The 16,064-nt window shown below is 42.7% G+C and overlaps 1 protein-coding gene across 1 annotated transcript in view; it reads right to left on the bottom strand.

The window, feature by feature from the left end:
* The window catches only part of NSMAF (neutral sphingomyelinase activation associated factor), a 61,913-nt gene extending 46,146 nt beyond the window's left edge, over window positions 1–15,767 (bottom strand). The window contains exon 1 of the mRNA XM_049633377.1: window positions 15,524–15,767. Coding sequence (XP_049489334.1) covers window positions 15,524–15,582 — 59 coding nt within the window. The 5' untranslated portion in view covers window positions 15,583–15,767. The remainder of the gene's footprint in view (window positions 1–15,523) is intronic.
* Window positions 15,768–16,064: the final 297 nt, after the last annotated feature.

The following is a 16,064-nucleotide window of genomic DNA, read 5'->3' as shown; positions in this document are numbered from 1 at the left end:
TAATACAGAGAACAGGAGCTCAAAAACCTATAATATACTTACAAAAAAGCCATTACATCCAGACAACAAGACATTGCTCGTTACAAAGAAAACCTGAACCAAAAGACAAATAACTCATAAATTAAAAATAATGACAGCAGGAACCAGCTTTACCATCCTCATAGGTAACTCTTTATTAGCCTATTTATTCTATGTCTTTAAGTCCATGAACAAGAATTAATCATTGGCTAAAATGCCAGAGCTCAAAGGCAAATGCTCACTATTAATTCTTATTCTGAAGTTGAATACAATCACCAGAGTTAGGATTGCTAGAACAGTCCTTTGATGCTTCAGATAATTGCCACGAAGGTTTAAATCAGAGACATACTTCCTAGTTACCTTGGCCCTTGTTTTTAGCTTGTGTCTTAATGACCTAAAAACCTTTGCTTGGGTTGGAGCTATATAATCCTTCCTTCCCCTTCTTGGTCCCCACTCCTCCTCTTAAGAGAAAAGGTAAAATAAGATAAGTATCTTTAGTAAGACAATGGCACAATTTTATTGCTATGAAGCACAAAGAACCTTCATAGACAATCGGCTCTTCCATATAATTATTAAAATATAACCCTATTCTTTGCCACAACATGGATGGATCTAGAGGGTATTAAATTACATGAAATTAATCAGAGAAAGACAAATACCATATGATTTCACTCATATGTGGTATTTAAGAAACACAACAAATGAATACAGGATAAAGAGACAAAGAAAAAAATAGACTCTTAAATACAGAGAACTGGTGACTGCCAGAGGGGAGGGGTTGGGGGGTGGCTGAAATAGGTAAAGGGATTTAAGAACACACCTGTGATGAGCACCGAGTAACGTACAGGCTTGTGGAATAATTATATTATACGCTAAGTTTTTTAAAAAGAAAAATAAACATATATACATATATAATCCTATCCTTAATATTGTTAAAACGTCCATACTACCCAAAGTGATCTGCAGAAATCATTGCCAAATCCAGTGTCATGAAGCTTCCCCCCACGTCTTCTAGGAGTTTTGTACTTTCAGGTCTTGCATTTTAGGCCTGCAATCCATTTCGAGTTAATTTTTGTATGCGATTTTAAAGTAAGGGCCCAACTTCATTCTTTTGCATGTGGAAATCCAGTTTTCCCAGCACCATTTGTTGAAAAGATTGTCCTTTTCTTTCTTCAAAAACTTTTTTAATATTTACTTATTATTTTGAGAGAGAGAGTGTGAGCGAGGGAGGGGCAGAGTGAGAGGGAGACATAGAACCCAAACCAGGCTCCAGGCTCTGAGCTGTCAGCACAGAGCCCGACGCAGGGCTCGAACTCCCAGACTCCGAGATCATGACCTGAGCTAAAGTTGGATGCTCAACTGACTGAGCCACCCAGGCGCCCCATGAAAAGACTGTTCTTTTCTTATTGTGTGGCCTTGGAACACTTTTAAAGATCATTTGACATTGATTTGGCAATGATTTCTTGGACAGGACACCGAAAGCAAAAATAAATGAATGTGACCACCTGAAACTTAAAAACTCCTGTGCAGCAAAGAAAATAATCAACAGAATGAGAAGACAACCTAAAGAACTGGAAAGAATATTTGCAAACCATATATCTGGTAAGGAGTTACTACTCAGAATATATAAAGAACTCCTACAGCTCAACAACAAAGCTTAACCCAATTTAAGAATGAGCAAAGGACTTTAATAGATACTTCTCCAAAGAAGATATACAAATGGCTGAAAAGTATATGAAAAGATATCCAATATCAATCATCAGGAAAATGCAAACCAAAACCATAAATGAGAGATCGCCTTGCACACTATTCAAAAGAAGAAGAGGAGGAAGAGGAGGAGGAGGAGGAGGAGGAGGAGGAGGAGGAGGAAAACAAACGTTGGCAAGGATGTGGAGAAATGGGGACCCTTGCCCACTGCTGGCAGGAATGTAAAATGGGGCAGCTGCATGGAAAACAGGGTAGAGGTTCTCTCAAAAATTAAAGAAAGAACTACCACACAATCCACAGTCCCACTTCTGGGTATTTATCCAAAAGAATGGAAAAGGGGACCTCAAGGTATCAAGTGAGCATAACCAGGCTCACTGCAGCGCTGTTTACAACCTACATGTCCATCAATGACGAATGGATAAAGAAAATGGGATATATGCATACAATGGAATATTATTCAGCTTTCAAAAAGAAGGAAGTCCTGTCTTATGCTACAACATGGATGAACCATTATGCTAGTGAAATAAGCCAGTCACAAAAAAACAAATACTACAAAATTCCACTCATGTGAAGTATCTGAGGTAGTCAAACTCTCACCAAGAAAAAACAGAATGGCCGTTGCTAGGAGCTGGCGGTAAAGGGAAAAGTAGAACAGCTTTTCAGGGAGTCGCTTTTCAGTGGGTACAGAGCTCCCGGTTTGCAAGACGGAAAAGTTCTAGAGATCTGTTGCACAACAATGTGAACATACTTAACACTACTGTACTATACACTTGAAAATGGTTACGACGGTAAAACTATGCTATGTGTTTTTTACCACAATTAAAAAAAATAGTATCAACCATTATAGAACTGGAGTCATCATTTGCTAAGTAACTTGTATCCTGCTTCATTTACTTTTCATTTCATACTTTGTAAGAAACGTAAAACACATGGTAAAGGGACAGAACCAAATTATTTAAAGTTAAAGGATGAAGGGATTTTTCTGAGTTTATTTTTCTCTCTACTGAAGTGTTTAGTTATGCCTGCTTTAAAATTTTTGTATGTAAAAATGGTTCCAATAAGGTTTCGTGGTATTTTGAACAATGACTTTTAAACCACATCCCCTGGAGGAAAAGGTTCTGTGAAATTGCTTTTATAACTTTAAATGATTTCTTTCCGAGGCTCTTGGCCCTGCCCCTGGGATTCCTCAGTTTAATCTGTCTTTACAGAGGTGTGGTGGGCTCTTCAGATTCTCCTGATAAATTCACTCACTCAGCAACTTAACTTTCTTGAAAAAGATGCTGTCCCATCCTCATGTCACCTAAATTTTAAAGGATACCATTCAACACTTAACCAATAGCATAAAATAAGCTCACCCTAGGCAGCCCTGACGGCAACCTTGTGTTCATGCCCACTCGGCCCCTACCCAACACTCCACTGATGAACAGTATGCACGATGGATCCAGAAGATTGTTCTAGTCGATTAGTTCTCTCGGTTGGAGCTGTACAACAGGCTTCGCTGTGTTGAGGAGAATTGCGTTACGTGCTCAATGGGAGAAAAGGCCCCGAGGCCTCAGTGATGCGTGCACAGGCACAGGAAGGGGCACGAGAGTCCTGTATCTACCATGTCTACTCTGGATACCCTGACACCATGCTTGGATTAAGCTAGATTCCAGCGCCCCTCCCAGTTACAGAGTTGGTTTAACTGAACTGGGCATTTTGGGTCAGCTTCCTAAAATGGCTCCGAAAACGAGGATGTTAAGAAAAACGCTCAACAAACGAGGCGAGAACACAGTCCTTGACTCACCATTAGAGATGTTTCCCCAATAAGACATTTGACGGTCTGAATACAGTCACTCACACACATATTATCCCACCTGTCATACTAACATTAATTTCTCCCTTCTTGATTCTGTTAAAAGACATCACAAGAACAAACCTTATTCTTTGACAAAGTTCAGATGAACTAATCCACTGTGTGTTCCTGACCGACCAGTCAGAATGCTGTCAAAAGAAATTCGCAAGATGTGACTTTATAGTGGATTCGTGCTAGAGACCGGTGGCAACGACTTCCTCTTCTAGTGGTTTATAAACAATCCATCTGATCTAGAAGTCGCACTAAGCCTGCTTATGCACGTATGCTCTTTCTGCAACTTTCAAAGTTCCTAGATCACGAAAACGATCCTGTGGTCCCAAACACCAACCCTCCCAGCAGCTTACAGCAGGGGAGGGCACACGTTTTCACCCATCTTACGTAGGCTTATTCTGTTACTCTCAGTCTGAAGGTTCGTGTCATGACAGAGTACAAAATAAGAACCACTTTCTCTGTTATAAATCAATTTTACAGTAGCGGCCTGGGCCCTACCCAGCAGCCTGCTTATTTAAATTCAACATCAGGAAACTTAAAAAAATTTTTTTAATCTATAGCAGTTTTTAAAGCCACCACTCATTCCCATTTGGGGCTTTAACTTTCTTTTTGCTAATTAAAAAAAAAAAAATTATAAGCTCAGAGGAACACTACCTGTACGACCATCCTATGTTTAGTTGTTTGTCTGATTTTCTGTAACTCTTTACCAAAGACCATTTGGCGTGAATGTTCTGAATTTTATTTTTGACAGTTTCACAACTTTCTGGATCAATATCCATTCCAGAAGAGTCCAGTAAAAATGCCTATCTTTTTTTTTTCTTCATTGAAACTTTCAGTATCTGTCTTCTAAAAGTCTAGATTCTATGTATGACAGAATCCTTCTTGATCCCGACCCTGGGCTTCAACAACAAATAACTTGCTATGGACTGCTTTTCCTGAAGGTTTCCAGCACTGCTACTTAATTAAGTAATTTCTCTTTAATATTCAGAATTTCACAGCTTTCAAGCTCTCTGTCTTAAGATAAATCAACAAGGAAATTTCAACAAGGAAACTCAAGAAACAATAACTGTATCTCACTAAGCATCGACTAAGTAAGGTCTCTTGTCATTTTCTGGGTGCTATTTCCTGTTTTCAATCTACATGAGGTACACATCCGCCATTTTTTCCCGCTCACTCAGATGCCTTAAAACAAGTGAATGCAATGATCTCCGCTCCTCTTTCCAGTAAGTGCCCTGGGTGTTTCCCCCTCTGGTCATGGATTCCCCTGCAGTTGTGCTTCTTGACATTCGGGTGCACTGCCTCACTTCCTGACAGGTCTTTCCTTTTGTATAGCTCTGCAGCTTTTCAGCACTAGTTTCCAATCTGGAGTCCTGTCCTGCCAAGCTTCAGCACCATCGAAGACACACCGTTAATCATCTTCTGTAATAAAATTCGACTCATTTTATCATTCATGGTCCACACGATTGCACAGAGACATCTGTGTGACTAAATGTTATTTCTAGGTCTTGAACCCATTGTTTTCTCATGTAAATTACTGCCCCTTCTTCCCTTGGAGTAGCATTTCATCTCCTACCTGCTGTCTTCCAGTGTAACCAGTATCACCATTTCATCTGCCCTTGTGATCCTTTCCCTTGGGAGTAAGTTTAAAACTCTAGCCCTTGGCCAGACTCTAGGAAATTACATTCTCCTCTGACTTTGTAAGATGCAGTTACTTCCTGGACAAGATGGTTCAGATATCAAAATCCCTTTCATTGACCATCCGTAAAGCCAATCACTTCTGCTCTCAAGTCTCAACTATCTTCGAGAACAAATGGCAAAACTATCACCTACGCTCTCGAAGACTTTCAATTTCCTCATCAAGGGAGGATGCTCCATGAGCACTCCCTAAACTGTCGAGAAGCATAGTTCAAAGAAACCAAAAAGAAAAAAAAAAAGAAAAGAAAAGGAAAGAAAAAGAGAAATACTTAATTACTGTTCTCTAGAACAGTGCTTCTCCAACGTGAATGTGTGTGCGATCATCCAGGGATCACGTTAAAGTGCAGGTTCAGATGCGAGAGATCTGGGGCACAGCCTGAGACTGCGCGTTTCCTAAGGAGCTCTGAGGCAGTGCTGATGCCACCAGCCCGTGGATTACCCCGAGGACAACAGATGCTAACCAACAGCCACGTACACCAGGCTTCGATCGTTCCTCAGTCATTCTACGTTTCTGAGATACCATAAAAATAAGTAGACCTCATTTTAAAACAGAAGCAGGACGCTGTGGTGGCACAGGAGATGGGCTCGGATAGGACAGTATCTTTTCTAGCCCTAGTTCAGCCGTGACTTGGCCATTAGACTTTTAGTCAAATCACTTTACTATAAAATTGAGGGGAGGGAGACAAATTAGATTACCTCAAGCCTCTTCTTAACCAGCGGGTTTATAGATTTACTAAATAAACCCGGGCTTACACAAATCAGCAGGAATCCCATTTCAGACATTATGGCAGATTACACGTCCAGAGAAACAATCTCAGTACAGAGCCTCTAAAATTGCTGGATCAATTACTGAAATCTCTTTTCAAATGCTTGGCTGAGGTGATGGGAAAGTGAGGAAAAGCTTCAGAAGAGAGAAGTTAGCAGGCACTGGAGCAGTCTTTTCCCCTGGGTGTTTGCCCAACTCTGAGTATTAGAGAGCCTGCACTTAAATGCCCTGTGTCCTGAGGGGACAGTGGGAAGGGGGACAGGGGTAGAGAAAGCTAGAATCCCTAAAGTTAATACCCTTGAAGGATGGAAATAAAAACCACCTCCCACCCTTCCCCAGAGGGAGATGGTAGGACCCAGGCTCTGGCTGGGCTGGGGACAAAGTCCGTCTTCCTTGAGAATGTGAAACCACCAGCCTGTCTTGATACACATCTGGGGCTAGAATTCACACTACTTACTTAGCCCAATAAAACTCCAGACAAACCAGTGTGGTCTCTCTCAGCACCCCAGGCAAAAATGAACGCAAATACTTTCTAGAAAACTCCACCTTAAATCCAGGTCTGCAAGGACTCCCAAGAAGGAGCTTCCAAGGAACAAGAAGACACAATCAAAAAATCATAAAATAAGGAACAAAATTACTGAATGAGGCTCAATACAAGCAACAAACTATTCAATCAAACCTGTATAAGCTACAGATAGCTTATTTCCTATATCTAAGCACTCCAATAGAGAAGTTTAAAGAAACAGAAGGACATCAAAAGTATAACAGAGAAACAGACTTTTATCAAAACTGATCAGGCAGTTATAAATGACCCCCCCCAAAACTAGAAATTTAAAAATAATTGAAATTAGAACAAACTGATGATATAGACAGCAAATTAGGCAACTAGAGAAAAAAATGTAAAATGTAAGATAGATTTAAAGAGTCCATAAGGCAGCACAGAAAAATACATATTAAAGAGACTTTACGAGAAATAAAAGTAATATCCTAAGAGCTGAAGGCCTGGCTCCAAATTTTCTAAAACTGTTTCAGCTTTTGAAATACCAATCAGGACAGGTGAATAAAAAGAAATTTTTATACAGACAAACAGCAAAGCACTACAAAGAGGAGATCTTAAAAGCAGCCAGAGAAAAGACAGAGATCAATGTTACAAAGAACAATCAGACTTAAATGATAGGGGGTTGTGGGGTGCCTGGGTGGCCCAGTCGGTTAAGCGACTGACTTCGGCTCAGGTCATGATCTCACAGCTCCTGAGTTTCAGCCCCACATTGGGCTCTGTGCTGACAGCTTGGAGCCTGGAGCCTGCTTCAGATTCTGTGTCTCCCCCCTCTCTCTACCCCTCCCTCACTCACAGTCCGTCTCTCTCTCTCTCTCTCTCTCTCTCTCTCAAAAATAAACAAACATTAAAAATTGTTTTTAAAAAAATGATAGGGGTTTGTGGCAGGCTGGTCTCCTCTAGAATAAAAAGTAGCCTCCTGCAAAGCTCCACACAAACCCACTATGCTTCTATGTCAAACAGTCCAGACAAATGCAAGGCTTGGACCCCAGTGCCTTAATTATGCCAGGGAAAGTGCTGGTGGTTCCTTAACCACGGGCACAAATACAACAAATCCTGTCCCTATCCTGCCATATCATATGGGCTCAAGTGCAAGGCTTACCAGCCCCAGTCAGGTCAGAGAAGGGGCGAGGCCAACGCATAGCCACAAACGCTGAGCTGGATGGTGAGTCAAGTCTCCATCACAACACAGCTCTACTGTTTCCTGGCTCCTGGTCATTCCATGGGGTCCAGGTTTCTCCTGGAGTCTGAAGCCTGATCTTACCAGGTAGCTAAGAGCTGTACCTTGGGGCAAGGCACACCTTTTCTCTTCATTTGGGAGCTGAGATCCCCTCCACCAAAAAATGCTTCAGCAAGTCGGGCGCATATTCCCTGGATATCTCCCTTCATTTGCGCAATCTTCAAAATGCTGAGAAAATTACAGTTGACCCCCAAACAACATGGGTTTGAACTGTGCTGACCCACTTATATGTGGATTTTTTTCAATACATATACCACAGTATTGTAGATGTATTTTGTCTTCCTTATAATTTTCTTAATGACATTTCTTCTCTAGTTTACGTTATTGTAAGGATACAGTATATAATACATATGATACACAAAATACTTGTTAATCAACTGTTTGTTATTGGTGAGGCTTCCAGTCAACAGTAGGCTATCTAATAGTTAAGTTTGGGGAGAGTCAAAGATTTTGTCATAGATTTTTGATTGCGCAGGGGGTTGGTGTCCCAAACCCCCTTTTGTTCAAGGGCCAAAACTATACATCTAGCAAGACTGATTTCCAAAACAAGAACATAAGCACATGTTCAGACAGACAAGAAGAGTTTAGTACCATTAGGGGAACTTCTAAAGGATATTCTTCAGGAAAGAGAAAATAATTCTACATGGAAGATATGATAGGCAAGAAAGAATGCTGAACTAAGACAATGGTAAACATGCATGTAAAACTATATAAACATAAACTAGACAATTGTAAAATCTAATTTATAGGTTTAAAATACAGACTGAAAATACCAGACAATAAGAGACTATAATTTGGATGGGACAGAAGTATTCCAAGGTCCTTATATTGTTAGGAAGGTGGCGGGGAGTGGGGTGGGATGGTAAGAGAATGATTAGCTTCAGATCTTAAGCTAAATATAAATGTTAAAATTTCAAGGTAAGCTCTAGAAAAACAGAAACAGAATATATAAGTTACCATATTCTTCAGGAAAGATGAAAGAGAACAGAGTCTTAATCCAAATGAAGGAAAAAAATAAGAAAAAAATTAAAGAACAAAATAAAAAAATAAAAATAAATCCAAATATATCTGTACCATAATAAATATAAATGGGCTAAATTAATCTTTCAAGACAAAAATTATTAAAAAATGAATTATTAAAGAATCCAACTATAAAGCTATTTGTAAAAAATACGTCTAAAACCTAAGGACACAGAAAAGTTGAAAGTAAAAAAAAGAAAAATTCCATATAATGCAAATAACCCAAACAAAACTGATAGAGTTATATTAATATCAAACAAAACAGAAAAAAAAATCATTCCTAGAAGAAGTCATCATATATTGACTAAAGATTCAATTTTGTAAGATAGCAATTTTAAACTTACATACTCAATAACAACCCCTGAAAATATAAGCAAAAATTGATGGAAATATTAGTCAAAGTTTGCATCATGAAGCATCTCTCGGTAACTGGTAAGTCAATCAAAAAAATTCATTAAGGAAAAAGAAGATCTAAACACAGTTAACAAGATTAACATAACAGATATACAGATATTATATCAATATTAATGTACATCTATTTTCAACCTCACATCAGTTTGTGACAAACAACTATAACCTAAGTCATAATAATTTCAAAGCATTAGTATTATACAGACCTTACTCACTAAACACAAATTAAAAATGAAAAACAAAATAATTTTCAAAATCTTTTGAGTTATAAATGTTAAATCACAATTTTACATGTCTGATGGGTAAAAGATGAAATCACAATGGTATATAGGAAAATAAAACAAGCAATGAATTCATTAAATGGCCATACCCATTTTATATCACATTAAAACAAATTTCTTGGTGGGGGGGGGGGCACCTGGGTGGCTCAGTCAGTTGGGCGTCCGACTTCGGCTCAGGTCATGATCTCATGATCTGTGAGTTCAAGCCCCGCGTCAGGCTCTGTGCTGACAGCTCAGAGCCTGGAGCCTGCTTCGGATTCTGTGTCTCCCTCTCTCTCTGCCCCTCCTCTGCTCACACTCTATTCTCTCAAAATTAAATAAATATTAAAACAAAATTAAAAAAGATTTTCTTGGGGCGCCTAGGAAGCTAGGCGAGTTTGAGCATCTAACTTTGGCTAAGGTAATGATCTCATGGTTCATGAGTTCAAGCCCTGCATCGGGTTCACTGCTGTTAGTGCAGAGCCAGCTTTGGATCCTCTGCCCCCCCCCCCTGCCTCTCTCTCTCTCAAAAATAAATAAACATTAAAAAAATTTTTTTTTCCTTAATGAAAATCATACAGCAAATCCACTCAAAATGTATGAGCATTCTCTTGTGTCTTCTTAAACAGTAGCCATTTTGGAGGAAATTAATGTCAGACAGCAATGAGGGCATAAGGTGAAGGGCTAGTAATGTAGTTTGGGTAAAGCCAATGTAAATTCTAAATTACTCAAAATATTTACAGCATTTATTTTTTCTCCCACTGTTTTTTTGTTTGCTCTTATGTGAGAAAAACACGCCCTATTTCTGAGTCACAGGCAGATTTCCTTCAACCCTTCAGCATTCTAACTGCTGATTCCGCAGTTAAGTCTCCAAATTCAACACCGGGCACATCCCAATTGAGATACTGAAAGAGTGGGATGCTCAGTCTCGGAAATGAAAGAATAAACAGGAGTACAGCAAGTCACTTGGCCCTCTCAACCAGCATCATTAGTATAATAAATACAGAATCAACTGATAACACTTGAAGTAAAAGATATTTCACATCAGCCAAGAAATTTGGGATCAGCATAACCAAGAGAATTAAACACACATGGAATGTTTGAGGCAAAGATGAATTTGAAGAAGTGTCTTATGTAAAAGTATTAATGAAACATGTGTGCCCAATATAGAATTCACGATCACTAATGTTTTATCCTAGAATGACAGCTTGTAAGCTATAGCTAAGTAATTTGCTGTACAACCTTAGAGAAAAATTTGACTCCCCAATAGAGTATGCCTTAGGTTATCTAAATTTCTGTATCACCCCAGAAAAAGATAGCTATTCTTCCATCATACCACTCTAGATGTGAAGATAAAAATATTTAACAGTTAACCTACTCCTAAATCTTGAAATAGAAAAATCTTAAATGCAGCAGTTTGTAAAATATCCTTATCTGCTAACCCACTGTACACGTTATTTCCAACAACTCCAAAGACACGAGTTGCCTTTTAAAAATGTTTTCCACTGATCTTCATTAAGACCTAACAGCACATTTTTTAATTAACATTTTTAATGTTTATTTTATTTACTTTAAGTTTATTTATTTTTGAGAGAGAGACAGAGAGAGTGAGCAGGGACAGGCAGAGAAAGAGGAGGAGAGAGAGAATCCCAAGCAGGCTCCACACTGTCACTACAGAGTCCGATGTGGGGCTCGAACTCACAAACTTGCGAGATCATGACCTGAACTAAAACGAATAGTCAAACACTTAACCAACTGAGCCACCCAGGCCTCCCATTAATGTTTATTTATTTTTGAGAGAGAGACAGAGCGCAAGCAGGGGGGCAGAGACAGAAGGAGACACAGAATCTGAAACAGGCTCCAGGCTCTGAGCTGTCAGCACAGAGCCCGATGCTGGGCTCAAACCCACCAACCGTGAGATCATGACCTGAGCTGAAGTTGGACGCTTAATCGACTAAGCCAGCCAGGCACCCCGACAACACATTTTTAAAAACCAGTAAAATTAATATAGTACCTGGCATCTAAATCTTAACCAGAATACTAATGTACTTTTAATGACCAAGTATCTCTTCATTTTCTGATACACTACCGAAAATTCCCAAAGCATTCTTTACAAACATGACTAATAAATGGTACTACTGTACAGCTGGTCAAGCCAGAAACCTGAGTGTAGGACTGCCAGGCTGAGCAAACAAAAATACAGGATACCTAGTTAAATCTGAATTTCAGACAAATTACAAAAAAATTAATATAAGTATGTAGCAAATATTGCATGGGACATACTTGCACTAAAAGATTTTTCATTATTCATCTGAAATTCATTTAACTGGGCATCCTGTATGTTATCTGACAACCCTAGCTGGGATTCTTTCTCCGTTGCCTCCTACATGAAATCTACCACACCAAGACCTGTCAATTCCACCTCCTAAGTGTAAAATCCATACACTTTTCTCCATTTCTTCTGCCTCCGCTTTGGTCTCAGCCACCAAGAATCTCCCAACTGGTCTCTCTGCTTCTATCTTTGTAGAAATATCACTTACTCTAAATGCAGTAGCATCAATTTAATACTAAAAGAAATAAATGCTAACTTCAGGTTTCTCCTTTTCTGAGGTTATTACTGGGTAGTGGTAGAAATCTAAAATCTCTAAAGCAGCATGAGAGGTGAGGCCTTTTATTAAGGGTCACCTCCGAAGGAGTCCCAAGGAAAGAAACAGTTCTCTTGGGTATGCTTGAGCAAATGGCCTATATCAATCACTGTGCTAATTGGTGTTTATTGCCACAAAGGGATGAGCTAGGAAAAATCTGTGCAGAAATAAAGTTTGCTTTTTAAAGTTTATTTATTTATTTTGAGAGAGAGCGAGCAGGGGTAGGGCAGATAGAGAGGGAGAGAAAGAATCCCAAGCAGGCTCTGCATCGTTGGCACACAGCCCAACACAGGGCTGGATCTCACGAACCCTGAGATCATGACTTGAGCCTAAACTAAGAGTCGAATGCTCAACCGACCGAGCCACTCAGGCACCCCGGAAATGAAGTTGCTTTAAAATAAATCACCATGGGGCGCCTGGGTGGCTCAGTCGGTTAAGCGGCCGACTTCGGCTCAGGTCACGATCTCGCGGTCCGCGAGTTCGAGCCCCGCGTCGGGCTCTGGGCTGACGGCTCAGAGCCTGGAGCCTGCTTCCGATTCTGTGTCTCCCGCTCTCTCTGACCCTCCCCCGTTCATGCTCTGTCTCTCTCTGTCTCAAAAATAAATAAACGTTAAAAAAAAAATAATTAAAAAAATAAAATAAAATAAATCGCCTTGTCTTTCAGAGTGAATTCTAAGATTTATATAGAGTGCGTGGTTCTAGCCTACATCTGCTTGTGAGACAGATTCCTTTCATTCAACTGGTACTCTAAGGACATCTTCGGGGTTAAAGTCCACTCATCAGCCCAAGGTTGCAAAGTCGGAAAGCAGAGTATTAAAAAACGTGGGCAGTCAGCAAGTAAGATCCAAGTAACTCTAAGATATATGGCGCCAACATCTTCAGATTCCTGATATGGCAAGTGCAGACTTTAGGATTTGTGCGACATTGTAGAGCTGTATAAACTAAGCAAATTAAGCAAAAATTACAGCTATTGAATGAACTGACAAATCTAAAGAAAACAGGTTTTCCTCTTATGAAAGAGGCCACAGAATTGTTACAAATAACTCTTTGATCAGAGAACATGAGGGCAATTCAAGTGTTTCTAAGGTCTTACAATGCAAATTCGAACATCCATCTATTTAATACAGAATACCCCCGATTCTTAACGGTGTTGGTACAGAACAAAGAAACTCTACTCAAGCTCCTTCCAAATGAAACAAGCATTATAAATGAAGTCAGAAGAGCCTCTACAAGTATGAGTTACTTTATTTAGGGTCCAGTCATTATTTAAAAAACAAGCGTTTCTGGGGATGCCTGTGTGGCTCAATCGGTTAAGCATCCGAATTTGGCTCAGGTCATGATCTCATGGTTTGTGAGTTCGAGCCCCACATTGGGTTCTGTGCTGACAGCTCAGAGCCCGCAGCCTGCTTCGGATTCTGTGTCTCCCTCTCTCTCTGCCCCTCACCCGCTCACACTCTGTCTGTCTCTCTCTCTCCCTCTCTCAAAAATAAACATTAAAAAAAAAAAAAGGCATTTCTGTGGATAAAAGGCTAATCACAAAACCAGAAACATTCTTGAAAGCCATGTCTGAGATATGTTTTTTTGATACATCTTATCTTCTTCTCTACAGTGGGGAATGAAATTTCAACCTACGGATATCCTGGCCAGGCCAACATTATAGATTAGAAAAGGATATGAATGTTTGGACAAAACGGATCAAATCAACACCTATAAAACACGTGTGGATGTTGCAAGATCACGCAAACCTTAAAGTCTCCACCTGTATTTCCATGTATAATCTGCTTTGTTGGTGTCCACTGTAGAGGCCAAGGGCAGGCTGTCCCAAAACGTGCCCCTGCGGCATATTTTACATAAAAGTTACTTAAGAAATAGCCAATGCAGGGACACTCAGACCCTCCTCCCGCCTGAAATCAGGAACAGAATCTTCCAAATGAGAAATACCCTCCCTACTAAGAAACAAAAAGACATCTTTATCACCACAGATAAGGCCTTTAAAGCCAAGAAAGCTGTAGAAACAAACCTTATTCCCCCCCCCCATCTACTACCTCAGCCTAAATTCTACCTTGAATTCCCTACTAATTAAAGCTCCCAAACACCTGTTTTCTTTATCCTGTCAATTCCTCACAAATGTATCGTCTCTTTGTCTGAAATGTGAAAGAACTGCCTGCCTTGGTCATTTCTTTAGGTCTCTATTTTAATATTGGGCCTCTGCAGACAAGTCATAAAACTTTGCTTTTCTCCCCTGTTCATTTGTTGTATGCAAATTGAATTTAGCCCAGCTGGAAGACCTTCAAAGGTAAAGGAAAATTCTTGTTTCCTGCCACCGCTGATCACACAACAACGTGACAGGCTAGCAGAACTCCTAGATAACTTATTCTCACAATGAAAATAACGACTGTAAAATAATTCGTTCCCAGTTCCTTTTGACACCCGAGACCACAGACCCGAAATTCAGCAAGCTATTTCGCTCACCAGTAATTTACTTAGGGCAGAAGTGACCTTTTTTAGAAATGACTTCCCTTGGAGGCGGAGAATCAGAAACTAAACGGGTGCTGCTGCTCAGAGATCATTTGATTGAGCTCGCGGGACCCCAAATCCCTACTGGGATCTGGGGACAATGACTGCTGTGCCTCACCTCGCGTCTGAATGCAAAGCCTTCCAATGCACTTGTCTTGTATATAATGAGACCCAGTGCTCGGTACAACACGTTTGTGGGGTGGCCCTTGGCTTTTCGCAGAATAAGGCCTTTCTTGCGGCCCACCTCGCGGCCCGGCAGGGCAGGGAGCCGGGCAGGCCCTTGCCTTGGCCTTCCGTCTGAAGAAGTCGACAAAAAAAGGCGCAATAAAGCGTGGTATCCAGGTCCGTCCCGGCGCAGGCGGGGTGGTCGCCGACCGCGGAGGGCAGGCCTGGCGGAACGCCCCTACGGCGCCCACGCAGTGCCCGGACCCGGCGCCGGTGACCCGGGGGGGTCAGGGGGAGGCCGCCGGCCCGCGCACCGCCAGCCGCACCCCTCCAGAGAACGCCAGGGCTCGCGTCCCGGGCCGGGGCGCCGGGACCCTCGCGGCCTCTTCCGGGTGAGCCGCGTGGCCCCACCTGCGCCCGGCTCGCTACCGGACCGGGACGCGACCCCGGCCCCGACCCGGCTCCCGGGCTCCGGCCGCCGCCCCCGCCCGAGCGCCCGGCATGCTCCGGGCCCCGGCCTTTGTGCCGGGTCCCCACACCGGGTCCGACCTCTCGGGGCCCGGCCGGAAACCCGGCTCCCGTCCCCGAGCGGGCCCCCCTCCCGCCCCCCTGCCCCGGCCTCCGACCCCGGCTCCGGCCCTCCCCGCCTCCGCCCGCAGGCCGGGGCCGGCGCTCACCTCTCCTTGGAGTAGAGCTGCAGCTGCTGCTCCCGCCGCTTCTTCCGGATAAACGCCATGGAGGGAGGGCAGGGCGCCGGCGCGCGGGGACGCACGGCTCGGGCGCCGCTGCAGTCCGCGAGGAGTCCGGGACGCGCTTGGGAGGCGGGCCCCGCGAGCCGGCCCGCGAGGTCCCGGCCGGGAGGGGAGTGCGGCTGGGGGGCCTGGCTTCGCGCGCGGCGGCGCCGCTGGGCGCCCCACCGCCTGACGCTGCGCCCCCAGGGCCCGCGGCGTCCGGGCCGCGCTCAGCGGAGCATGTTCGCGTGGGGACTCCCGCGGCGCCGTGACTCAGGCCGGAGGAGGGGCGCGCGCTGACCCGAGGCGCCCGACACTCTGGCCGCCGGGTGCGGGGGAAGGACCGGGGCCAGCCTGCGGTCTGTGCTTACGCGCCGAACGTTCCCCGCTCAGTCACCCGCTGCACAGCCCCGTTTTGAATGTTGCACGCGTGAAAACGGAAGCTTGCCCGTGGACTGCCCCCACGTTGCTGGCCACCGGGACTCCA

This window comes from Panthera uncia, chromosome F2 (assembly GCF_023721935.1).
Source record: "Panthera uncia isolate 11264 chromosome F2, Puncia_PCG_1.0, whole genome shotgun sequence".
Lineage (NCBI taxonomy): Eukaryota > Metazoa > Chordata > Mammalia > Carnivora > Felidae > Panthera > Panthera uncia.
This window is presented reverse-complemented; position numbering and strand designations above follow the sequence as displayed.